Raw genomic sequence first — 25,023 nt, 5'->3', positions numbered from 1 at the left:
TGGCCATTCTTGGCCTGTTGAAACCTGTTATAATAACATTTGATTCCTTGTTATTGACAGTACTAAATCATGCAATTTAGGTAAAATTGCTTTCATTCTAAACTCAACAAATGAATTGTAGTTTTTAATGTTTTTTACCAAATTACATAATTTACCAATTTTTGGCCAAACAAGCAATTTCATGTAATATTCCTAGTTTCCAATAGGGGTGTTTGATGGCTTACCGCACTCCCAATGGACCAAAATAATGACACAATTTTGACGTAGGTTTGATCTCAAGGATCTAACAGTTTGTGCTGCAATGTCATGCACAAACACAAACATGTATTTGCAAGATAGACTGGAATAAATGATGACACATCACATATTAAATAGGCTGCAGTGAATTTCTGTTGATGCAGGCTATTGAGCTTTGAAGCACATGCTGAAAGCACTTTTACTTCTGGAGATCCTTTTACCTGCTGTGCACCCTTACAACACTGGAAGTTCTCAGGAAGTAAAAAAGGGAAAGGAGTGCAGACTCCAACTGACAGAGGAGCTCAAAGGACAACGTCTTTACTATGGTCACCTTGGCAGAGGAACTCCTCAGATGAAAACTGGCACAGGGGAAACAACCTAGAGCTACCTCCCCGGCTCCTCCAGTTGCAACAGAGGAAGATTTTTATTGTTCGTCTGTGGCGTCACCAAACCTACCACAGCAATATCCCACATAGAATCGGAGGAATGTGTGTCTTTTGAGCACAATCCATAATAATCAATGTTAATGTAAATCAATTAGATTTCCCAGACTCTACTATTAATAATACAAGAAGTTCCAGTAGCACTGCAAATATATGAAATTGAGTTCTGAGGTTGTCTTCCAACAAGTGCATTGTACAAACAAACTGGTGTTTAACGGGTTAAAAATGTAAAAAGTAATGACTATCTAATATTTATGGAAAGAACTAATGTTAGTTCAAAACTTTATGCAGAAAAAAATTGCAAAAAACCCCAAAAAACAACATAAAAATAATAAAAATTACAGACATAATCTGTTGGTGAACACTTTTGGCCATGAACAAGCTGACTGGGTGGTTACTTTGAACAAACCCAGAGGGTCAAGTCAAAACATTGTTGGACTTGCTGAATTATTAAAAAGTATCCCAGATTTTTGTGCAAAAGAAGGTCCTGTTAGGAATCATTGTGAATCTAAGACTGAGGTGTATTGTGTTGCATTCCTTTTGTCTCCTCTATAACGCCAAGTCTACTCAGTGTGTTAAACCGGCATTTATTTATTGGTCTGTTTTTCATTTTTACACCCATGGGTAGTGCTTGTTGAGCCTGTGCCACTGCCAGTTGTGCTTTAGTGGGTGGGCTTAAAACCACTGGCACAAAAGTGTGTCACATAACTCTATTTGCTACATATAGACAGAAGTATTTAAAAACAACAACAAGCTGATTTGTGAATCTCAGAAGCAAGGAGTGTCAACTCAAGAATATCAAAGCAGGTTGAACTGTTGATTATGTCACATCGTTAAAACAAAATGTCCAAAGCTCACCTGTATCTGTTATCACATGTGAAGAAAATAAATAAAGACAAAGCACCAAATTCTCCAGACATCCTTCTCTGATGTCCTGGATTTTTTTCACAGTTTGAACAATAGCTGCAATAATAAAAATGCTTCAAGTTTCAGTCACTGAGATTCACCACCTTTCTACACCTTGGTGTCCAGGATGACGTTTCCATCTTTGTCTTTGATCCTGAGCCGCCCGGTGGGGTAGCGGGTTTCTTGCCTCCCATCTGCGTAGACGGTCTTCACTGTGCCATCTGGATACTCTCGCCTCTTGTACTCTGCTGTGTGGATCTCCTTCTGGCCTGTGTTAAAAAGGATCTCTTTGGTGCCGTCCCTGAGAGAAACGGCATGTATAGATGCCCAGTTAGTCTTGAGTGGTGGTAATACTCAATTTCTTTAACCACTAGTCAGTTGTTTGATGTATTAACACATAATAGACTGAAAATTGTAGCACCACCTGTTATCATCACTCTTTTATGAAGTATTTGCTATTTCCTTCTCCAACATTCACAATATCTGACTTTCCGATATGATGGAAAAATTAGTCTTATTTTCTACTAGCTGTCTTTTTTTTTTTTTTTCCTTGTCATTTTAAATATACCACTCATGGGGCCCAGTGCAGAAGTGGAAAGGGGTACGGAAGTCCTACAAAAATTAAGTTATGAGTACATGTCTGGTAAGGGATATTGTGCAAAAAAAACATTTTGTTATAAAGGTAGTAAGGGAAATTGATTAAAGGTAAATATAAGGTCGACTTACGAGTTAACCTGGATGATGGTCCCGTCTGTCAGTACGCTCTCCTCCCTGCCATTAGGGAAAAGGTTCTTTACTGTCTGGTCTGGGAAGGTGATTTCCTTACGGCCGTCGGGAAAATGCTTTTCTGAAGCAGGAATAAAAATTAATGTAGAATATGAGTTGGTACACATGTCCAAAGTCCACAAGACAAGCATGAGAAAGGAAGTTCCTTTCCTACACTTACCTCGTGGACTTTTACTCCTAAGTACTGTTGTGTTAAAATTACTTTATTTTATCCTTCTTCTTACAGTAAAGTGAATATCTGACTTTTGTAGTACTAACAATTTTCTTTGATGGGACAGAAAAGCCAATTTGCTTCCAACAGTGCATTTCAAGATTGCTACTTTGGAGAACTGTATGTTGCAGTAAACCAGGTGTGGGGAACTCCAGGCCTCGAGGGCCGGTGTCCTGCAGGTTTTAGATGTGTCCTTGATCCAACACAGGTGATTCAAATGGCTAAATTACCTCCTCAACATGTCTCGAAGTTCTCCAGAGGCCTGGTGATTAACTAATCATTTGATTCAGGTGTGGTGACCCAGGGTGAGATCTAAAACCTGCAGGACACCGACCCTTGAGGCCTGGAGTTCCCCACCCAACCAATTTCTGACGCAGATCTTGTTTATCACTCCTGTTATATCATTTTAGAATTACTCTGCACTCAGATGAGATGGGAATATTACCTCACTAATGCAAAAAGCTCAGCAGCTTTTGTCTCCTGGCAATTTCACTGCTTCATCATCTGCTCTCACCTGTTTGGTTGTTGGCGAAGTGCAGCACCTCCATGCCATCTGGGTAGGTGATGTGTGTTGTCTGGGTTTCAGCATAGTAGTAGACCTGAGCACAAGGGGCAGCACCATTAGTTATCAACAGGTAAGATAAAGAGAAGAACCATGCAAAGGTCTGTGTAGCTCTTTCTCTGGTTCTGTGATTCGGGAAGGCTAACGGATTCAAAAGGCCTCCCCGGTCTGTCTGCCTGCATCACTTTGTTTGTCCTGATCTCGTTTATTTCTCAATTTTGAATCTGTCAGATGTTTTCATATCTTCACGTTGATTCCCTCTGAACAGCTGTTCTACTCAATACGTCAGAATGAGTCTGCTAGACACCCCCTCCCTAAGGCTACGTTCACACTGAAAAATCAGATTTGATCAAAAAAATCGGATTTGAGCATTAAGACCTGCAGTGTGAACGTAGCCTGACACAGTGGTGTACGCCTGACAGAGCCACCCATCCCCTCCTTCCTCACATCCTGCCTTTAAGTAGGAGGAAACAGTCCAACATTTCTCCTCACACACAGCACATGTCCAGGAGACCAGCGTACATGTATTTACTGAAAATATGAGTATAAAGCAACGCAAGCATCTCACCACTCTTTGGTCGGCCGTGACTTGTTTAGTATCTCCGTTGAAGAAGATGACCTTGACCGTCAGTCCGTCTGCTGAAACCTCCTTCCTGGTCCCGTTGGGGTAAACTATGAGACGATCACCGCTGACCAAAACCTTCTCTAACTGGAAACATCAGGACAGCTCCATCAACAGCCTCTACTGAATATCAACAATAAAAGCTAATGCTAATGTAAGTTTGAGGTTATTCCACAATGACTCAATTACTCACACTTAGTAGTGCAACCTTCCTGTTTAAATAACTCACTGTTGAAAACAGGGCCAAACTCAGCTGTATGTAACTGCTGCTACCACGATTATAAAGCAGACGCACTTCTTTAGAAAGCAAAATCAATTCTTCAGCACATCTCTTGTCTGGTGGCTCACATTAGTATTTAATATCAGGATGAATGTACATCTTATTTTCTCACCTTGCCATCAGGATGTGTGATAACCTCCCTGGTTGATTCGGTCTCTTCAGCCTTACTTAGCTCAAGTTCATTTGTCGGAGAATCAGTGTTCTGCAATACGAAGATTTTAAACATGAGGTCTGTGACAGAGCAGCACATACAGACAAGCTTGTTTTTGTTTTTTTTTAAACAAGACTTTTAATTGTTCTGTCCCTGATGCAGAATCAGACTAATAAACATCTGACCTTTCAAATGTATCTTAAATTTGTGCCATAAATGTTGCCTCTTCCTCTATCTGGATGTCAGTAGGTGTTTTGCATCATTTACAGGAAACACTGCAGTGTTTGTATGACACTGATGATGCTCTTACTGGAGAGCAGTTGTATAAGTGTTCTTGGTTTGGTGAGTTCTCCTGGCTCCCGGCAGGTGCTGACCTCTCCTCTGACTTCCTGCTGGCTACGGAGGTGGAAGAGGAGCCTGGCCCTGCTGGCTTCCTCAGGCTGCTCTTTATTCCTGCAGAGAATAAAAATATGGACAATAAAGACTCGACCATTCGTGCTTTTCAAGGTGTTTATGAGAATCATTAATGATGATCATTGACAAAAACTCTAAAAATTCCTAAACTTTTACTCTGAGCCAATCCCAGGCTTTTTTGGATGATTAAAATCTATTAATATGGGAAAATTAGCTATTTACAAACCCAGCAGACACAAACATCAATGATTTGGAGTCTGTTTGTGTCCACCTGGCAAATTTAGGTCTAATCACGCTATTAATCCTGTTCTAGTCTCAACTTGAAACAGACATAAAATCTCTCAATATACACATGTCAAATACTCCAATACGTCCACCAGCTACTACGTGCACTGGGTCTGTAGGCCTGCTCTAGCTCAAACTGACATTATAAAAGCTAATAGAGTTAACCACACTACTTATGCTGAGCTGAAAGATGGAAAAAAAAGGTGAGGTTTGTTTGTTTTTTGGCTCAGAGTTGCTAAAGATGACTTATCGCCAGACAACCTCAGCTTCCAAAGTTTTTCTTGAAATGGCTTTGGACACTTATTTGTACAGTTATTTTGAAAGATTAAAAAAACCCTTCCATGGAAACTCTTGACTGTACCTGCAGCACCCTGACTGCCGTCTCTGGAGTTCCCTCTAGTGGCTGGAGCAGAGCTGACATGTGGAGGGCTGCTGTCACTCCCTCTGGAGTCGAGAGGACTCTGGAAACAAAGTGTGATTTTGCAGTTACTCAGCAATGTCGAAATTGGAGAAGAATAATTAGAGTTCCTGCACAGCTAAAGCTCTGAAGACTGCCAAAGCACTGATGATAGTAAAAAAAACAAAATGAAGTGTTGTGGGGCTATAACTTCTCCCATGTTTTCCTCTGCATGTTGATATAAGGTATTTAGTTCAGAACACGGGGTCATCATTTTTAGATAACAATAACAGACTTTATAAATGAGCTTACAGCAAATTTAACTCCTTTGGTCACAGGTGGCGTATTGCTCTCAAACATTCTGGGACTTTCCTTCTCAGCAGCCGCAGGGTTTTTCTTCCAGGCACTCAGACGGAGCTTCTCTAGCACGTGGATCTTCAATTCAAAGACAAACAGGAAGACGCAGGGTTCAGTTTTCAGCCTTCACCCACTCTTTACAATCCAGATAAACGGTGCATTTTAAAGCTACGCGTGTGTAACCAGAGAAAACGTTAGGGGGGGTCAGGCACCTCATCACGCAGTGAACTGTTCTCTTGTCTGAGGGAGTCGATCTGTTGGCGCAGGCGGCTTTGTGTGGAGGACCAGCGACTCTCCCTTCTCTTCATCTCCTCCTGCAGGGAGCTCAGCTGCTGCTTCAACTCCTGATGTGAGAAGCAAAGGGAGAATAAAGGCAGACACATAAATATCTTCTTCTCAAAACCTTTTTTTAAGCATTAATACCATCACCAAACAATAAGATTTGATATCCTTTATTTAATTATGTTTGAATTTAATTGCTCCACAGTCATGTTTTGATTACTCCTGTATTGCTTTTTTACACATTGAGCACATATTCATGTGGTTATTTTGCGCGTCATGTCCACGCTCACCTGGATCTCTTCTCGTTCCTTCTTATCAGGAATAGCTCTGGCCGCTGACACGTGCTTCTCAAACAATTTGCGCTCCTTCTGCAGCTTCCTCGTCTCCTCTTTCTTGTACTCCTCAAACTTGGCCATCTCCTCTGCTCTCATCTGCTCAAACTCCAAACGCTCTGACCTACAGCACAAACAGCAAAGTACAAACGTGCATTACATGAGGAAGGAGAGGAATAACACATTTTATGAAATTATTTCTCCCAAAAGAAAACAGAGCTGGATTTAACACTGAAGAGGTTACTTCCAAATACCAGATGCAGTGTCTTTATATTTTTATTAAGTTTTTACACTTGCATTCACTCCTTACTGAATTGCTTATGCAAAGAAGACCATATCACCTGAGAGTTTCCTGTTTTTTCTCGTTCTCCTGTCTGAGTTTGGTGAGCGCAACGTTCTCCTTCCTAAATCTCTCAATCTCAATCTCCAGCTCAGCCAGTCTCTCCCTGAGCTGTCTCGACTGGACCTGCTGGCCTGAGGGCAACAACATGCATACACAACTGATAAATAATAAAACCACACACTGAGGAATGTGTGGTTTTTAACTGGCTTTACTATCAATTTTTCATTTAATAAACACATGAACTCATGTAGCTGCAGGGTTATAACACAAAATCAGAGTTGCTGATATTTTGTACTGTAATAAGTTTATTAACATTCAATCAACATTAATTCTACTAATGCAATAATAAACAAAGAAAGTATTTGTCTAACCTGTGTCCTCCTCTGGCTTTTTGGACTCAACAGAAGCAGCTGGAGGAAGACGGAGTGGTGCACTCTGGGCTTTTGGCTTCAGGGAGGGGAATAACTTTGTCATGAGCTGGGAGGCCGGAGGATGATCAGGCTCCAGACTGACTGAACCGATACCTGTGGCCTTCCCCAGCTCCACACCTTTGCTCACAGCCACTTTCCTCAACAAAGTTTTCTGTGGGGGAGAAATTTCTCTGGCTGTCGGCTTGGAAATCGGGCTGAGCTCTTTGCTTTCATCGGCTGTGCCGATGGCAGTGTCCTCCAGGTCGTTCCATGTGTCGTCGTCATCAAACACGACTCTCCCCTGCTCGCCGTCTTTGCCCTCTATCAGAGTGGAGTCCTCGCTATTGCTGTGGACACTCTTACTCTCCACATCATTCTCTTCAGCCACATCTGAAGATGAGTCCCTGAAACTATCCTCATCTTCATACGACCGCTTGTCATATGGTGGGTTAATAGGTGCAGGGAAGCAGAGAGAACTTTTGACCACTTTGTCATCTCCACATTCAGAGCGGCTGCAGGGTGTCGTGTCAGAGATGTCATGTTTGTCCTCTCTCTCAATGCCCTGTGTCTCCTTAATGCTCTCTTTGTTCTCTAGTATATCATTTCTTGTCTTTACAAATGCTTCTGAGTTCAAAGAGTTGCTTTCACATGCTAAGCCACCTGTGTTCCCAACACTATTGCACCTCTGAAATGCACCTTTAGGAGGTGATTTAATGGGAGTTGAAGAGAGGCGTCGCTGGTGGAGCCCCTTTACAGTCTGCAGCTGTCGTTGTTGATCCATCTGAAGAACCTGCAAGCAATGAGCAGAGTATTCGTTTTTTGGGGAGAGAGGGGTTATTGTCTACATAACACACGGCTAACAGTAAAGTCCTGGAGAAAGGCAACCCAATCTGGTAATTTCTTTAGAAATTCAATAGTAGATTTTAACCACTTAAAGGCAGCAGAAATACTGAATCCCAACAACCAGAAACAACACAAACAAGGAAACAGAGACGCTATCAAAACAAAAAACTGTGTGACAAAAAATTGTAACACTAGGCATCGAAACTTTTGAGCATTTGAAGTGCTGAATTAAAGCGTGATGAGTTTGAGAGTGAAATAGAGCACCTTCATGACAAAGGAGGAGTTAGATGAGAAGGACAGCTCTTCAGCCGCTTGCTCCAGCAGCTCAAACTCTCCCAGCTCCATGCTCTCCAGCTGTCGGTCACACTCCCATCGCTGGAGCTTCTTCTGAAAAGACAACTCAAAGGAATCCTGTATAACTGGGTCTCCTCCTTTAGAAACCCCTCCTGCTTCTGCTGATTCCACTTTTGAACCACAGCTTTTTTCATTTTCAGCCGTCCCTGCCTGTCCTAACTTCCCGCCCTGTTTGGTTGTAGGACATGGCTGAATGTTGAGACACGGGACTTTCACGGCCTGAACCGGCAGAACTTTCCCCAACTGATGTTTGGCTGGTCTGCCACCTGGATCAGTTTGGACAGACTCTGGTCCTGTTGTGTTCTGTCTCTGATGACTACCTAAAACCTTTGTCCGTGCTACTTTAGTCACTGCTCGCGTATCGTGAGGAGGTGAACTGAGTCCCTTCAACCGGTTCTCCTTGTTGAGTGTAGCAGTTTTACGCTGGACAGGAAGCCGTGGGGCACTGTTTGCGGCTCCTTTCTGAATATATGCGGGCTCCGAGTTGCTGCGAGAGATTACTCTGGCTTGAGGCGGTGGTGGTCTGGAGTCCTTTACATCCGTTTTTTGGAACATAGCTTTCCGATTATTTGTAAATCTCGAAAGGCCCTCTCCTCGCTTCAAAAAGGCTCTCTTAGGAAGGGCTTGCGCAGCGTTGGCTCCATCTTGACTCTGTTCGAGGAATAGGACAAGATTTGAATTCAATGTAAATTGGAATCTTTTAGTTTTTCCAGTTAAATAGAGTATTTTATTGCAAAATACAGACAGGCTCCATTTGTGCAGACATTACATTCCTAATTTCCTATATCAGGTTGTCACCTGCAGAATGCAAAACTCAAATGAATGGTTCATTATTGATACTTTTCAGCACTCGTGACACATCCTCTGACCTGTTGTTGCTGGGCAGACTTTAGCCTCTGCTCCTCCAGCTTCAGCTGCTCCTCCAGCAGCTCTTCAAATGTCTGCTTTTGACCACCAATACCTGGCCTTATAGGTCTGAGGAGGCAAACAAAACCCTACTCAAACACTGATCTGTCGAGACAGTCTGATGTTAATACTACATAAATACAAGACTATGTAATATTTACCTGTCATGAAAGATTTTGTCTTCTGTTCTGCTGTCATCTTCAGTCCTTGCCACAGCATTATGTTGCATCAACATGTCGTCTTCCTCAGAAAAACAGCTCGCATTGACACTGTGCTCCTCCTCATCCTCTCTGGAGTCCAGTGAACCTAAAAAAACAAAGCGGTTAACCATGAAAACATGTGGACCATGTGATGAAAGACAGGGCAGTTCTATAGAAAACAAATACCAAGAAACTGTGCAAGTGTCTTACTCTAAACCAGGGATGTCAAACTTGTTTTACATCATAGGAGACATACAGCCCGCTTTGATCTTAAGTAAACTGAAAGAGTGAAACTATATGACAGATATTTAAAATTAGAGAAAATATTTTGGAAATTTATAGCCCAGACTATCCTGTAGTAATAAAATATCATGTCTAATTTATTCTTTACTGTGGACCACCTGCAAAAAAAAGAAAAGAAAACGCATTTCTATGGTAGATAGTGTCATTTAATTGTTTATCTATTAGTTACCAACTTTTGTGGTGGTGGTAACTTTCTATGTACTCCTTCACATTTCACACATGTGGAGCTGTGCAGTGGGCCGGTTTGGAGTCTTTGGTCAGTCGATTCTGGACCCTGGGCCTTACATTTGAAACTTACATTTAAAATAAATATATCTTACCCTCTTCCTCATGGTCACCCTCCTCAGATGCTTGACCTTTGGGTAGCTGCTCGTGTCTGACAACTAGTGAAAGTTGCTGTTCTGGTTGACGGCCGATCGTAGAGCCCTGTGGGACTCTACGGTGATTTGTATCAGGACTGTATGAGCGCTGTGTATAACATGACCTGTGGAGCGTGTCCTCAACCCACTCTGGTCCAGACATTTCTGAACTCTCTGTAAGATGGGTTATCATCACTTCAGTTTATAAAGCAGGATAAATACATGCACACCACATTCACCCTGAACGCAAAATGATCACTTTGCAGTTGTTCATGTAATTTCACTCTCTGACCTCCTGTGCAGTGCTCGGATCCATTCAGAGTTCCCAGTAACTTCTGCTGCTCTTCCTGGAGATGAAGCAGCTCCTCCAGCTGATGAGCTTTTAGCTGCTCCTGCATGTGCTGCTGCCATTTCTTTAACTGCACATACATATTACATTCAATTCTAATTAGATATGGTGTAGCTAATATATATGGTATATATGGTAAATGGCCTGTATTTGTATAGCGCTTTACTTGGTCCCTATGGACCCCAAAGCGCTTTACACTACATTCAGTCATCCACACATTCACACACTGGTGATGGCAGCTACATTGTAGCCACAGCCGCCCTGGGGCGCACTGACAGAGGCGAGGCTGCCGAACACTGGCACCACCGGGCCCTCTGACCACCACCAGTAGGCAACGGGTGAAGTGTCTTGCCCAAGGACACAACGACCGAGACTGTTGGAGCCGGGGCTCGAACCGCCAACCTTCCGATTACCAGACGAACTGCCAACTCGATCGCCACAATATATGGTATCTGTGTTTTTCAGATGGTTTAAGCTACACTTAACATAGATGTTTCTGAGTAGTTTCAGCTCAGTGTCAATTCACATGCGCTGCACATACTGCCAGTTGACATATAGTCTAAGTGTTTAATTGCATCTGTGTCCCAGCCAACATAATTGCCTTAGGGAAAATTCTATTAATAGCAGAGAAACGTAAAGGAGTGTGTGTGATGGAGGTGCATTAAGTATACAGGAAGCAGTGATGTAATCAACAATGAAGTCCACGCAGGGCCCAAAATTTGCATATATTAGGAGATTAAAGTGGGATTAAAGTGTCCAAATGTTTTTACATTATTAATAAATGAATTACAGGTTCATTTTTTTCTGCTTTGTCTCACCCCTGTATCAGTAAACCAGTAAAACTAAAGATCCTCCCAGTATCTGTGTCATTTATGTTAGGTATTGAAAGTCCATCTCCTCAGATGCACAGCAGCAGGGCGAGTCACATATGCCAAATTTTATACTTTTAACAACTTGATTGTCTCAAGTTACAGGACAAAACAGCTTCTGAAAAGCACCGATGTCCATACCTGTTCAAGCTTCATCATAAGGGGCAGATCCTGTGATTTGCTTGCCATCTCGTCCAAAGTGTCCAGCTGTCCATCTGCAATTCTCGTTGGAACAGAGTTTAGACCGTTCACCGGCCTGTCAGACTCAGTCATCTCTCCTCCTGCTGCCCGTCTAAATGCATCCACACCCAGGCAGCTGCTGTCTGTAGAAGCGGGCAACGGGGCAAAATCGGAAGCGAAGGAATCGTCTGGCAACATGGGCGAAGATCCCACGGCAGAGGTGTGGCCCAAGGGTCCAGCCAAATCCGGAGAGGGACTGAGGATCACTCCGGCTCTGGTGCTACTTGGCATCCACCGGGCCAAGAAGTCTGCCTGGGAGTACTGAAGGCCAGCTGGAGATGACATGATGGCCGCGATGTGGCAGGCAGGATAGTCTAATCCGGGATCTAAGCGAAAGATTATGGTGACAGGTTAAGAGTTAATCACGCCACAAATAAACACCATCCAACATCCTATAGCTGACGCCCAGGTCCAATAAAACCATATATAGAGACGTTATATATAAAAAAAGACATTGCCTTTTTAATACGAGATTGGTTTCCGTTCTGGTTGCTACATAGAAGCCGTATAGTCAGTTCCAGATATTTGGTTACGAACAATCATCTTAACACTGTCTATTAAAAAACATAGGAGAGAATGGTGGCATTTATGACATGTGGCTCACGTGGAATGTGGAAGTGCTCTTTTCATTTTTGTCAAATGTCGCTTTATTTAAAAGGCTTGGCTTCCTCATCCACACTCTCCCGTTATTAGCAGGATGCATTTTATTTATTTCATAAAACCTTTTCCCGGATGTTACACCGTAGTGACGACACTACAACATTACCAAGCATCACAAAACACATCGACATTACCTGTTACTCAGGAGAAAAGCAGGTTTACTGTGATGAAATCGGGCCTTATACAAAGGCAACAAACAAAAAATTCGAAGCCTGCCGCCATATCAAAACAAAGCCCGCGAGACCAAAAAAACCCAACGATGAAGTTGTTGTTGCATTGTGGGTAACGTAGTCTTACATCACGCTAGTACTAACTGTTTTTTAATGTCTTTTCATTTCATAGAAATGATAAATAATGCTTTTTATATACAAAACATACGTTTTTTTTTAAACTGAAAAGCAGCTTCTGCATACATGTAAAAAAAATCTTTTTACGGAACAGGTTTACGGAAGTTCTCGGAACTAGCTTATATCATATCCGGTTAAAAGTTAAATATATTGCACAATAAGAGTCATCAAGCAAATTCAATTTGGTGTTTGTTGAGTTTGCTTTCTTTAATATTGTTATATATTCAATAGTTATTGGTATTTGATGTTAATACATTATTATATATTATTTCTTTGTCCATCATAATACAATTTTGCTAAATAACTCGGACCTTGACTTTTATACTGACGTTTGAAGAGCGGATGTGTTATCCGAGAGCTGCGATTGGTCTATACAAAATACAGCTCTTCCCTTCACGTTCTAGTAACTGAAACTGAACTAATGTGTTGATAAAATGGAAAAGGTTGTATGTAGTATCCACGGTAAGTGGTAATCGGTCAGTGGTGATTAATTATGTGTTATAAAATGCTAAACTGGATATTGTGTTTGGTTTAAAGAGGTTATATTTGTGTTTTTATCCTGAGATAAAGGTTTGCTGCTTACATAGTTTAATAATTAGTTTAACCATCGGTTTAAATATTCTGCACTTCGAGTTTTTACGTGTTTCTAAAAAGAGACCTTTTTGTCACAGGTGGTGTGTGTATGTTAAAAACCGGATTAAAAGATGGACCAAATAAAGGCAAGAGCTTCTACGTCTGCGTTGACAAGCAAGGATGTGATTTTAGTCAACAAACCAGGTATTCCCACGATGACAATAGGCCACTCTACTGTATTTTCAGACCTGAAGCAGTCATTGTCACTGTGTTTGAACCAAATAATAATCTCTTGACTATTCCTTGACTATATCCTTACATTGCTTTTGTTCCATTCATCTCAGTAGCCAACTTTACTATACTCATTGGCTCTCTCCAAACATCTGAGGTTAAAAGTGTTGGTTATTCAGTGACATATTGTTAAAGTTATTGATAAACAAATGTGTGTGTTGCACAAATATTTGTTTTATTGACATGAATTATCATGTCTCTAGCATTTCACCATCACACTGCCTCCATCATGAAGATTCAATGGTGGAACTCCAGGCTCTCAACTACAGTCAGCAACAGCAGGGCTATAGGTGTGTGTGTGTGTGTGTGTGTGTGAGAAAGAAATCTGAAATCGCATGCTTATACACAGCTTATATGACTAGAAACCAGGTCGGTTAGACTGTGTATTTAACTGCAAATTCCTTCTCGTTTTCCAGGTTGTTCTACCGATGTGCTGTAGGTAAAAAAGCAGGCCAGAGGTGGTGTGGAAATGTACCCTGGACTGCAGTAAGTGCTGTCACAGACTTCCCAACACACACTTGTTTTTTTATATACATTCAATATCTGTATCACCAACGGTTTCTGGCCATCGCATTGAGATATTAATTAAAGATAGTTATTAGTTATTAAAAATGCGGTTAATTAAAGTTTTAAGTTATTATTCTCACTACTCCACTAATAATTAAACTTGTACAAATTAGTCAGTTCATTGGTCAGTCACTCAAAACAAAAGTAATCCTTACCTCTTTTGTATTTGTTTTTCTTTTGTTGTTTTTTCTTTAATGCTGTAACTGTAAATTTTTTACGGTTTTCCTGGCGTACGCATTGATTAATACATTTATTATGTAAACAATCATAAGTTGCAGCCTTAAATAGGATGTAGCTAAATGGTATGAACAAGTATTTTTCCTATTCTGAACTATTTACTCTTTTTAAACACCACATTAGGGATTAGTTGTTATTAGACACCTTTCTGTAAATCTCTATGATACATTTTTTTTTTAAAGTGTGTTGTTTTCCATGATTGCAGCCAGAAACAGAAAAGAGAAGCCCTCTGTCTGACACACAGCTACAGCCCTCATGTCTTCCACCTGTACGAAACCCCTTTAAGGCACCAAGCCAGACAGACAAGGACTCTGGGTGGAGAAAGTTGCACAACAATAGACATGAAGAGAGAGAAGCAAGTCACAAGGCTGAAGGAAGAGCAAATTACCAGAAAGAAAATGAAAGGCAACAAGGTGCAGGAGTGGAAGAAAAGGCAGATGATAAGCACAGGTCGTCGGATACTTACCGGGGTAAACAACTTCCACCGGGGATGAAGTTAAAAAAGAGAGTTTCAGATGAGGAGAACAACAGTCCCAAAGAAAACAGTGTTGAAAAAAGAACCGAGAAGATTCAAGACACGCCCGAGCAGAACCGCATCAAGCAAGGAGAAGCAGAAAAGGGCATTTCTTCCTCCAACGTCAAGACTGTTCATTCTGAGTCATCAAACAAACATCAACTCAAAACAATCAATCAAACTGCACCAGTTTCTCACAGGAACTTGACTCAGCAACCATCTGATGCTGAAACCTCTCAGGTGAAAGAAACCAAACAAATACTAGAAAACAGCAGCTGCACCCATGCATCCAGAGACTCTGACAGCAGCAGGAGCCCCATACCTGACAATCCAACTCAGCCAGAGTCCAGTCAGCCCAACAGTCCCGAAAACGATGATGATGATGATGTGGTACTGGTGTCGGTGAAGCCTGCTCCGCAAAAGACTCCTCCTGTTTCTACTGTCCAAAAGACACTGACCAACTTCCCAGGATTCCAGCCAGCTTCTAACATCAAAAAGCCGGTGGAAAACCCCAAAGGGCTGCAGAACCTGCTCACCGTTCAGCTCCAGCAGAAAAAGGTGTCTGCATTAAGAAATCTGTTAATTAACCGCCCTGATATACTCATATCAGTCACTCCTAGCCGGCGTTTCCCAAAACACCGAAGAATATTTGTAGTACTTGTAATTATATCATAGTAAATAATCTGCAAGCTCTCAGAATGTGCTTTTCTCTTTAAATGTTAAAGTTGCCACTGTTAGCTACACTAGCTGACAGAGTAGGCTGAGGTAGCTGTTAAGTACAGTTTAGTTCACAAGTCCAGCAATGTGATTTATGATTAGGCTGATATCTAATTGGCTGGTATTAGCTAACTGCTAATCCTTCAGTTTCAGCATATATAACAGCCCATAAATTACACACTCCAATACTGTATACATCACAACAACAAATACTACAGAGCAGCTGGTTAGTTTAATACTCAGGCTTATGAGAGCTCTTTGTCTTCACTCAGGCCACTCTATCTTCAGTAAACTTGGAGGCGCTACCAGATAAAGGAGAGAGGCTGAGGACACAGGTTAAAGAGCTGGAGGAAGCCCTGGAGTCACTGAGCCTCACTGCTGCTTCTCAGCCTGGTAGGAGTCACACTGCACATGAGAAATAATAGAATAGTGTTTTCAGATGGTTTATTCAAGTGCTTTTTAGTTATTCCACTATGTACCTCAGCTATACTCCCAGTTAAGCCCTTATGCTTACACGGGCAAAACCTTGAGGGACTTTTTTGTCTTAGTAAGCGCTGTGTAATTTGATGTTCTTTGATTTTCTTTCTGTCAAACAAACGTGCAGGTGAAAGTGTAATAATAAAACCAACAAGGTTTTTTAGATTTGGCTGGATGTCTGTGTCTCCCTTTCAGAGTCTGAGGAAGCGTGTAGCAGCACTGATTCTGGTTTCAGCACCACTCAGATGAATCCATTCAGCCGGCAGGGCGGGACCATCCTGCTCCCTGCTCCTCCAGCCCCGGGCCTGCACCATCATCAGGCCTCTGGTGGCTCTCTGGAGCTCCAGCTGAGCCAGGGATACTCTCAGATGTATGGAGGTATGCCATATGGGAAAGAGAAACACTTCTATAAAATGTGTAATTTTTTTTTTTTTAACTTGAAATAAATATAGATTGCTAATCATTCATCCTTAATGTTTCCAGCATACCCACAGGCACAGACATTTTATGGGGGTAGAATGACCAACGACCGTCTTCTGGCGGTGAAAAATGCCACCTGTGAGGCCATCGACCATCTCCACAAGTCCCTGGAGTCCTGTCCTGATGCCGAGGCTGAGGCCCCTGATCCCAAGGGTATCAAGGTGTTACACACTGCTTCACTCACTACTGTGGCAAAAAAAAAATCTGACAACAACGACTACATTTTCACAAAAACTTCAAAAATAAAGGAAACTCATAGCAGCACTCAGATATTCTGACTGATTACACAAGGCTTAGTGCTCGGCTCTGTCAGTAAATAGTTACATTTAGAATTTTTAAGCTGTTGTGATATAGAAGATAGTGGATGACAGACAACTCTTAGCAGGAGAGGTTGAAATCTTACACGAATAGTTTCACCGAAAAGCATCATCCAAAATTTCAAGATATGAAAGCCCACTTTTAAATTCACCTATCGGCAATTTTTACATGACACTCAGCGCAGGCGAGCGCCATCTTTACTCTGATTTGACTGCTCAGACTGAGGCTGCACTGCATAAAAAATACCTGGTGTCTGACTGAGTACCATTTATTTACTCTCATTTTGAGGATGGTTTTCTGCTTCTAGTATTGCAGCCACATTTTAAGGTCAGCCTTAGAAATATAGCTTCCGATTGTAGCTCATAGTTTTACATTATTATGCTCTAAGAAATTGCATCTGAATGTAATCTTTATGTGTCCATATATTTTAATTAATTTTCATTTTTGCGTCACAACATTTTCTTTTATTGACAAAACTGTCACAATTTAGAATGGTACAGCCTCTATTTCCTCTTTTGATTGGACGATGATGTTAGGCTAAGATTGCTGCATTGTGATTGGTTGCTCAGGTGCCTCTCCTGCCCCATCAGAGGAGAGCTTTGGCCTGGTTGCTCTGGAGAGAAACGCAGAGTCCTTGTGGAGGAATACTGGGTGAGTGTTTTTGGAAATAAGCCCGTGGGGTCTGTTTGTTACATTTAATTTGCTATTCTATGTACAGAAATGGTCTCCTCAGGCCAGTCAGTTTGCTCACATGACAAAGAGAGGAACACCTCGCTTCTTACCATTTCTTCATCTTTTTTCTAGTACATCTCATTTGTATTCTTTTCAATCAGCGGATGACATGGGTCTGGGGAAGACCTTGACCATGATTTCTCTCATACTGGCCATGAAGATGAAAGCAAAAAAGGACAAGGAGGAGATGGAAGAGAAGAAGAAGGATAGCTGGTTATCCAAAACTGGTAACAAGAACCTTTTGTCATTGACTCAGTGGATCAAATAAAATCTAGTTAAATAAAATTATACAGTTCTTCCTGTTTTTTTTTTTTTAGCTATTTCCTTGTTTTTTTGTGTCCAGACTGCATCCCTGTGTTGTCTAAGGGCACTCTTATCATCTGCCCTGCCTCCCTGGTGCACCACTGGAAGAAGGAGATTGACAGACATGTCAAGACGGGCAAGTTGACGGTGTACCTGTACCACGGCCCGAACCGTGAGAGAAGTGCCAGAGCGTAAGAAAGCTGCAAACTTTGTCACACACACATTGCTGTTTATTTCTCCACTCTGCCTTTATCTCAGTTTGTAATGGTGCAGTCGCATCTTATTCTTTGAGGAGCCACACAAAGTTCCTGCAGTGACAGTTGACCTTTTTTACCTTTGTGCCAAACAATTACATATTAAAATGTTGGTATTAGAGGTCATAGTAAAGCACTGTAGGAACAAGAATGTCCTGCAAATGTTTCATAAAGAGAAAGCTTGGAAAAGCCAAAACTCAGTACAGTCGTAAACATGAGTAAAGCAGACAAAAAGGAGCTCCGCTGTCATAACTGTCGTTATTTTTGCAAAGCACACCTCTCGGGAAAACATGCTTTCACAGACAAAATGAAATGATGCACACGGGGGAATTGATTTGTGTACTGTAAATGTTTGATCTTGTGTTTGTGCAAAGTAGTGGAGAGCAGCTCTGTCATTGTTTCTTTGACATGTCAAAGATCTTCATTACAGCTGTTCTTTTCCCATTTGAAGGACATTTGAGTCACAAAAACTAAATACAGTGTTGTGCATGTGTCCACCAGACTGGCAGATTACGATGTGGTGGTGACTACCTACAGCCTAGTGTCCAAGGAGATCCCGGTCCAAAAAGAAGAGGCCGATAAACCCAACACGGATAAGGACGATGTGGTAAATACTACATATACGACCGGAACCAAAGCCTTCAGTGTTAACACTGAAGATGCTGGCAGCAGCACTAAAAAGGAAAATACTGTTTTCGTGATTTCTTACTAAGATAAGAGCAGTGTTGGAAACATCACTTTCAGCAAAATGAAATAACTTACAAACACACTTCCCATTATTTTTCTTCAGCGTCCAGGCTCAGCTCCTCTCCTGCGAGTGTCCTGGGCCCGCATAATTCTGGATGAAGCCCACAGCATCAAAAACCCAAAAGTGCAGACCTCCATGGCTGTCTGTCAGCTGAGGGCCGGAACCCGTTGGGCTGTCACTGGTACACCCATTCAGAACAACCTGCTGGACATGTACTCGCTGCTCAAGTAAGACAACAGCACAGTGAATACAAGTTTCTAACCCATCCTGTGTTTTGTTAGCCTGCTGCACATGTGTGGTCCGTTTTTAATATTTGGGACAGTTTTTAAGTATTTTCATAATATGGTGCAGACTGACGAGATAATACGCCTGTTTTTAATAAGTTACATATAAATCATGAAGTCTGGAATATTTGATCACACAGTTGAGCTTCTTAAATAACTAAAACAACGTCTGACAAATCCTCTTCTAACCTTGGCTTGTGTATTTCAGCTGTGTGACATGGATGTTTTATACTTGAAGATAAAAACATGGATACACCAGTGCATCCTCGATTACAGCTCCTCTGGAAAGGCTCCTTTCTCCTCTGTCCTCCAGATACAGTTTTCAGTCTGGAGGACTGAGCTTAATATTTGTTTCACAAGCAGAAGGATGTAGGACGGAGGAGACGAGGAAGCACAAATGAAATGAACACATTAGGAATAATAAATGTATTTCATGAATGAGATCCTGTTCTTTCACTGCGTTCCTCTGTCTTTTCAGGTTTCTGCGTTGTTCTCCGTTCGACGAGTACAAACTGTGGAAAGCTCAGGTGGACAACGGCTCCAAGAGAGGCAGAGAGCGACTCAACATCCTGACCAGGACTCTGCTGCTCCGACGAACCAAAGACCAACGGGACAGCACAGGCCAACCACTGGTAGAGAGACACACACACAGACTCCATGAACATCTGTCTTTATGGTAGCACATCAGGAAATACACTCACTATTAGGAGTTTGCCACCATTAAATTAAAAAACATAAACAAGCAAAGTATCTTTTAGCTTCTGGGAGTGTATGTTTAATTACAAAATATAACCAGAAACTAAAGCAGTTTTGTTTCAGGTGTCTCTTCCTGATCGGACTTCCGAGGTGCATCGACTCAAACTTTCTGAGGATGAGCAGGCTGTGTATGATGTGTTATTTGCCCAGTCCAGGTAAAAGTCTATCTTTTCAGAAAGACATGAACCTTTGTGAAATGCAAAGGCAGAGTTACAGTTAGGGGTTTAATTAACATTTTTAAAGCCCAAGACGTTCTGTTTGTATTGTTCATTTCACTATTTTATTTCCTGCATTTTCATCTTTGTTTTTTATTTGGACATCTTGATGTTTTTACCTTTTTGAGGGTTGTGAAACTAGGAATTAAGTCAATTATAAAAAGTCAATTATATATTTTTCTCTCCTCCAGATCTACTCTGCAGAGCTACCTAAAGCAACATGAAGGAAATGATGTGAAGAAAGGAAGCACTTCCAGTTCTAATCCCTTTGAGAAAGGTGAGGCCTCACCAATAAATAAACTTAATCTGAGCAAAGGTTGTTTTGCAGTCACGATTGCATATTATTATACGAGGTGCATAATTAAATTTGCGTGTAGAAAACAACAGAAATTAAACTGGAAGCTGGGACGGCACTTTTGCCTTAAGTCAAACTCTTTTAGCAATCAGTGTTTGCTAGTAGCAGTAATGGTGATTTAAAATAGTGTTCACTCTCTCTGTCTCTCCAGTGGCCCAGGAGTTTGGTTTGTCCCAGGCTGATCCTGCTCTGTCGAGCTCCCAGCAGGCTAAGCAGGTGTCCAGCACCGTCCACATCCTGTCCTTGCTGCTGCGCCTCCGACAATGTTGCTGTCACCTCTCACTTCTTAAGAAGGTACACACTTTCACGTGCTGTCATAAGGCTTTCCAGCAATGTCTATAATTTAAAAAGACACACATAATGATACAAACTGAATACTGCACACACCTATTTCACACCTGTCTCCTGTGCTTAGACTCTGGACTCATCGGAGCTGCAGGGTGATGGGATCGTCTTATCTCTGGAGGAGCAGCTCAATGCTCTGTCGCTCTCCTCCAGCCCCTCGCCATCTGGCCCTGATCCCAAAGACTCTGTGGCCCTCAATGGCACACGCTTCCCCTCGCGGCTGTTTGAGGGCACCAGCAGGAGCACCAAGGTGGGCAATAGATCAGCACACTAACATCACAGTTACTGGCAGAATGTGAAAATGTGTGCTGCTGTCTGATATAGAAGGTGAAATAAGATCAGGGTATGATTGTTTTTGTTGATCAAAAGTCACAATAAAGTCACCAATGAAGTCACTGGGTGTGGATTGTTTGCCCTCAGTTGGAGCCTTTGGATCTTTCCCACACAGATTCAGCTCTAAATCGTGATTTGACATGATTGTTTTCATGCTAAATGTTTTAAAATTCATAGCTGACCATTTGTCTTTGTTAGAGGCAGGGAAAATGCACAATGTATGTGATAAGAGCGCATGGTGGTCCAGTTCAAAGTCTGTTAGTTAGTATTAAAAGATCAATTTTCCTTCTAGATCTCTGCTATCATCTCTGAACTGAAGGCGATCAGAGAGAAGAGTAATGATCACAAAAGGTAAAACATTACACATCACAATAATTCAGAGTTCATGTCTTTTTTTTCACAATTAATAACAATTTTCATGTTACCTTCTCATATGTGGTCTTCATGGCGTGTCTCGCCCTTATTGTCCAGTGTGATCGTGTCCCAGTGGACCAGCATGCTCCAAATTGTAGCAGTTCATCTGCAGCTGATGGGGTTAACGTACAGCGTCATCGACGGGACCGTCAACCCTAAACGCCGCATGGACCTGGTGGAAGAATTCAACACTAACCCAAAGGGACCACAGGTAAATGTCTCTATTTTTGTCAAATGGAGCATGTCTGAATGAAGCCGACTGGGGGGGTTGAAGGTTTTTTTTGCATTTATCACATTCCTGGTGAACCCCACTCTCTCCCTTCCCTGTTCCGGTCCACTTCTCAGCTAATCACCTTTCGAACGACTTACATCATCATACACGTCGAGCAATGTGAAGTTTAGATTTTGGAGAACTGCACAGGAGCATGTTTAGACCTCCTCCCTGTAGATAATTACCTTCACAAAGAGACACAGCCGCAGGAGCATAAATTAAGCATAATGAGGCGGCACAATGGTTTCCATACTTCTAACCAACAGGTGGCAGTAATGCACCAAGTAAAGGAGTTGACATGAATGAAAACGATGTAGAATTTAAGATGTTCATAATCTTAATGAGGATTAATCCATTCTGCACATTTAACAGAGTTTCACTAATAAACGTATTCAACTTTTATAAAAAATAAAAACAACTTTTATACAACGAGCTGCAAGGAAAATCCACATGGCATTTTTTACATCAAGAGCAGAGGACCTATATTTAAAATGATAAAATTATCACACCAGTAAGATATCAATGGGAGCTTTAAATATTGGAATGAAATTGGTACCACTTTCTACCGCTCAATCTAAATAAGATTTTGAAATACAAAAGACTCAAATTTACAACAATAAGACAACAACAACAATAAGACAACAACAACAATAAGAAACTTGTTTTATTTATTCTGACGTCCGGCCAGCGAAAATACATTAAAATAATCTAAGCTGGAGGAAGACTCTGGGATCTTCCATTACAGACGACGATTAGCAGAATATCTACCTGTTAAGATATTTTATAACCCCTAAATTAAACTGTGTACAGATAGGAGAAACAAGAACAGATGGACTTTTCTTTCTGTACGATTTATTTATGTAGCACTGCGAGCAACTTATCCGTAAAAGACAAATGCTTATTAAGAAGATTGCTTGCACAGCCAATGGGATAGCAATAACCCGTAAATGATTAAAACATGAACCCCTAATTAAGAATGACTGGATGGCACAGTGAGCAATATCAAAGACATGAAGAGATTTTCTTTTCTTTAAGCTAAAAAACTTATCAGTTTACAAAAAACTGTGAAAACACTGATGCACTATGTAAAACAGCAATAGTGGCTTCTTCTTTTTTTACTCTTTTTTTTTTTTGTACTTGCACTGATAATCTGTGCATAAATGTAAGGCCAACTGTTCCTGTTTTTGTAATGTTTGCTCCATTTGTGAAGAATGCAGTTAAATAAAAAGTAAACAACAATAAATTATATGTTATAAACAGAAATTGCTGCAACACTGAAATGTAAATAATAATAGTAGTAATAATAATAATGATGATGATGATGATGATGATGGGACTTCTAGATTAGCTGTGATCATTATACCAAGTGTGCTATGCAGCTGAGAACTAAGCTTGAAGTGATAATGATGAAAATGAGTGTAATCAAACTGTTTTGTTGCACAGCTCTAAATGTATAGTGCTGCCTAATTGTTCTGGTTTTTGCTTCAGGTGATGCTGGTTTCTCTTTGTGCCGGGGGGGTTGGACTGAATCTGATCGGTGGGAATCACCTGTTCCTCATTGACATGCACTGGTGAGAGCCACATTGTCATTCAAAGAGCTGGAAAAGTATCACTTCTGTTGTTTGCCGTTCGCCGTTTAATGTAGCAAGCTGCATTTGAAATATATCTGTTGTGCAAATAATTTTTTCAATATTTTATCCTCTCTAATTTAATTTGTATCCTCTAAAGTATCTTGTGCCTTCACATTTCGCATTATAAGGAATGGCAAAGGACAATTTAAAGGCAGTTATAAACAAACATGTGCAGACGTCACACAATGCATTCTGCAGTTTTGCAGAGATTATGTTATTCCAAACTTAAGAAACATTTCTGTAAGGTAGAAGAAAGTTGTTTCAATTTTAACCCTTCAACAGGAACCCAGCTTTGGAGGATCAGGCCTGTGACCGCATCTATAGAGTGGGACAATATAAAGACGTCACCATCCACAGGTGACGCATCAGCTTCTAACTGAATCTCCACAAAATTTCTAGTTTGCATCTTTATTTTTAAGTTTTACTAAGCATGTAATGGTAACAATGATGTGTAAACTGCGTTTCTTTGTGCTAATAGTTTGTGTGTGTGTGTCTATGTGGCATTGTCAATAGGTTTGTGTGTGAAAACACAGTGGAGGAGAAAATTTCCACACTGCAGACAAAGAAGAAGGAGCTGGCACAGAATGTGCTGTCGGGAACCGGAAACACCCTCTCCAAACTCTCTCTGGCAGATCTCAAGATCATTTTTGGAGTCTGAATAAAGAGCTGTACCAGCTGACCAACAGCTATTCAGACATGCATTGTGTGAATGTATTAGGTTGTAACTTTAGAAAATGTTGAAATAACAATAATAATAACAACAACAACAACAACAATGGGGTAATGCATTACTTTAAAAGTACCATGTTATTTGTTACACCAAGGCTAAGAATTTTCCTCCAAACACTGAGCCATAACTGAGATGTTTAGATTAGTTACACTAAACAAAATATGTGGGCTTTTTCTAAAACTCTTTTTTGGGTTTGTTTTTGTTTGGGGGGTGGGGTTGTTAGTTTTTATTTGTATTCTTTCTTTTCTTTTTTTTTTCTTTTTTTTTGGACTGTTTAAACAGATGGTCAAATGCCACAGCTGACACACAGCTGGACAGTATTTGAAACATATGTGTGTACACATACATTTAAACAGTTTCTTACTATATTTTGTAAAATTACATAATATTTTCCTCCATGTATTTTTGGTCTTCTGTTTCTTCCACCTGATTTATTTCTTTATACTTATATAAAGAAATACATTATATCATTATTATTATTATTATTATTGTTATTAATAATAATACTATTATCATCATAATTTTATACTAGTATTGCTGTATTTGTGTTGTTTGTGATGTAATGTTACAATAAATTTAGGTGATTAAAGTTATTAGAAGTGACTTCTGTTTTAGGCAGTAAACTGAAACGATTATTTAATTTTCTAAAGCTGCTTAAAGTTTACTCAGTTGAAAAACATGTTGCTAATATTGTGGCTTTTAAGGCATTTCAATATTGCACTTGTGATTATTAAAATATTATACATTGAAGACTAAAAGCATGAGTGGATGACGTGTTTTTTTGTTTTGTTCTGTGCAGGAAGATGTGTGCTATATTTAAATATGTATAATTAGTTAGCAGACGGTCTGTTTTCACCAGGCAACGTGTTTTCAACGCTCGCAAATCACTGACTTTTGATGCCTTTAGTACATTTCGAACTTTTGGGCGTCATCGCCCGAAATAACAGAACAATAAAGAGAAAATTTAAAAATATATATGTTGTTAAAATTATTGTTATTCTTTAAACTTGTAGCAGGGCATAAAAGTCAG

General features: G+C 40.8%; 2 protein-coding genes across 4 annotated transcripts; one reads left to right on the top strand and one right to left on the bottom strand.

Annotated features, from left to right (window-relative positions):
- Window positions 1-1,247: 1,247 nt before the first annotated feature.
- cpap (centrosome assembly and centriole elongation protein) lies at window positions 1,248-12,360 on the bottom strand. 2 transcript variants are annotated; one of them, XM_082509499.1, is made up of 19 exons: window positions 12,236-12,360; window positions 11,343-11,767; window positions 10,276-10,402; window positions 9,945-10,157; window positions 9,283-9,427; window positions 9,085-9,190; window positions 8,126-8,866; window positions 6,980-7,808; window positions 6,607-6,739; window positions 6,224-6,389; window positions 5,864-5,995; window positions 5,607-5,729; window positions 5,259-5,358; window positions 4,509-4,651; window positions 4,160-4,249; window positions 3,714-3,854; window positions 3,098-3,182; window positions 2,313-2,433; window positions 1,248-1,887 (listed from the first exon to the last, which is right to left on the bottom strand). In XM_082509499.1, the coding sequence occupies exons 2-19, from the start codon at window positions 11,724-11,726 to the stop codon at window positions 1,695-1,697; spliced, it is 3,972 nt and encodes a 1,323-aa protein (XP_082365625.1). In that variant the 5' UTR covers window positions 11,727-11,767; window positions 12,236-12,360; the 3' UTR covers window positions 1,248-1,694. The 2 variants fall into 2 exon arrangements, with proteins under 2 accessions (XP_082365625.1, XP_082365626.1); XM_082509500.1 differs by lacking the exon at window positions 12,236-12,360 and adding an exon at window positions 11,900-12,141.
- Window positions 11,767-24,753, top strand: ttf2 (transcription termination factor, RNA polymerase II). 2 transcript variants are annotated; one of them, XM_082509505.1, is made up of 23 exons: window positions 11,767-11,791; window positions 13,120-13,225; window positions 13,516-13,602; window positions 13,729-13,798; window positions 14,322-15,188; window positions 15,620-15,740; window positions 16,020-16,202; window positions 16,308-16,465; window positions 17,192-17,273; window positions 17,456-17,581; window positions 17,698-17,848; window positions 18,413-18,518; window positions 18,702-18,886; window positions 19,422-19,575; window positions 19,763-19,854; window positions 20,106-20,191; window positions 20,421-20,563; window positions 20,685-20,864; window positions 21,240-21,298; window positions 21,419-21,572; window positions 23,121-23,203; window positions 23,546-23,620; window positions 23,777-24,753. In XM_082509505.1, the coding sequence occupies exons 1-23, from the start codon at window positions 11,782-11,784 to the stop codon at window positions 23,919-23,921; spliced, it is 3,423 nt and encodes a 1,140-aa protein (XP_082365631.1). In that variant the 5' UTR covers window positions 11,767-11,781; the 3' UTR covers window positions 23,922-24,753. The 2 variants fall into 2 exon arrangements, with proteins under 2 accessions (XP_082365631.1, XP_082365630.1); XM_082509504.1 differs by lacking the exon at window positions 11,767-11,791 and adding an exon at window positions 12,804-12,910.
- Window positions 24,754-25,023: the final 270 nt, after the last annotated feature.

This window comes from Aulonocara stuartgranti (assembly GCF_965226115.1).
Source record: "Aulonocara stuartgranti genome assembly, chromosome: 16".
NCBI classification, from domain to species: Eukaryota; Metazoa; Chordata; class Actinopteri; order Cichliformes; family Cichlidae; genus Aulonocara; species Aulonocara stuartgranti.
This window is presented reverse-complemented; position numbering and strand designations above follow the sequence as displayed.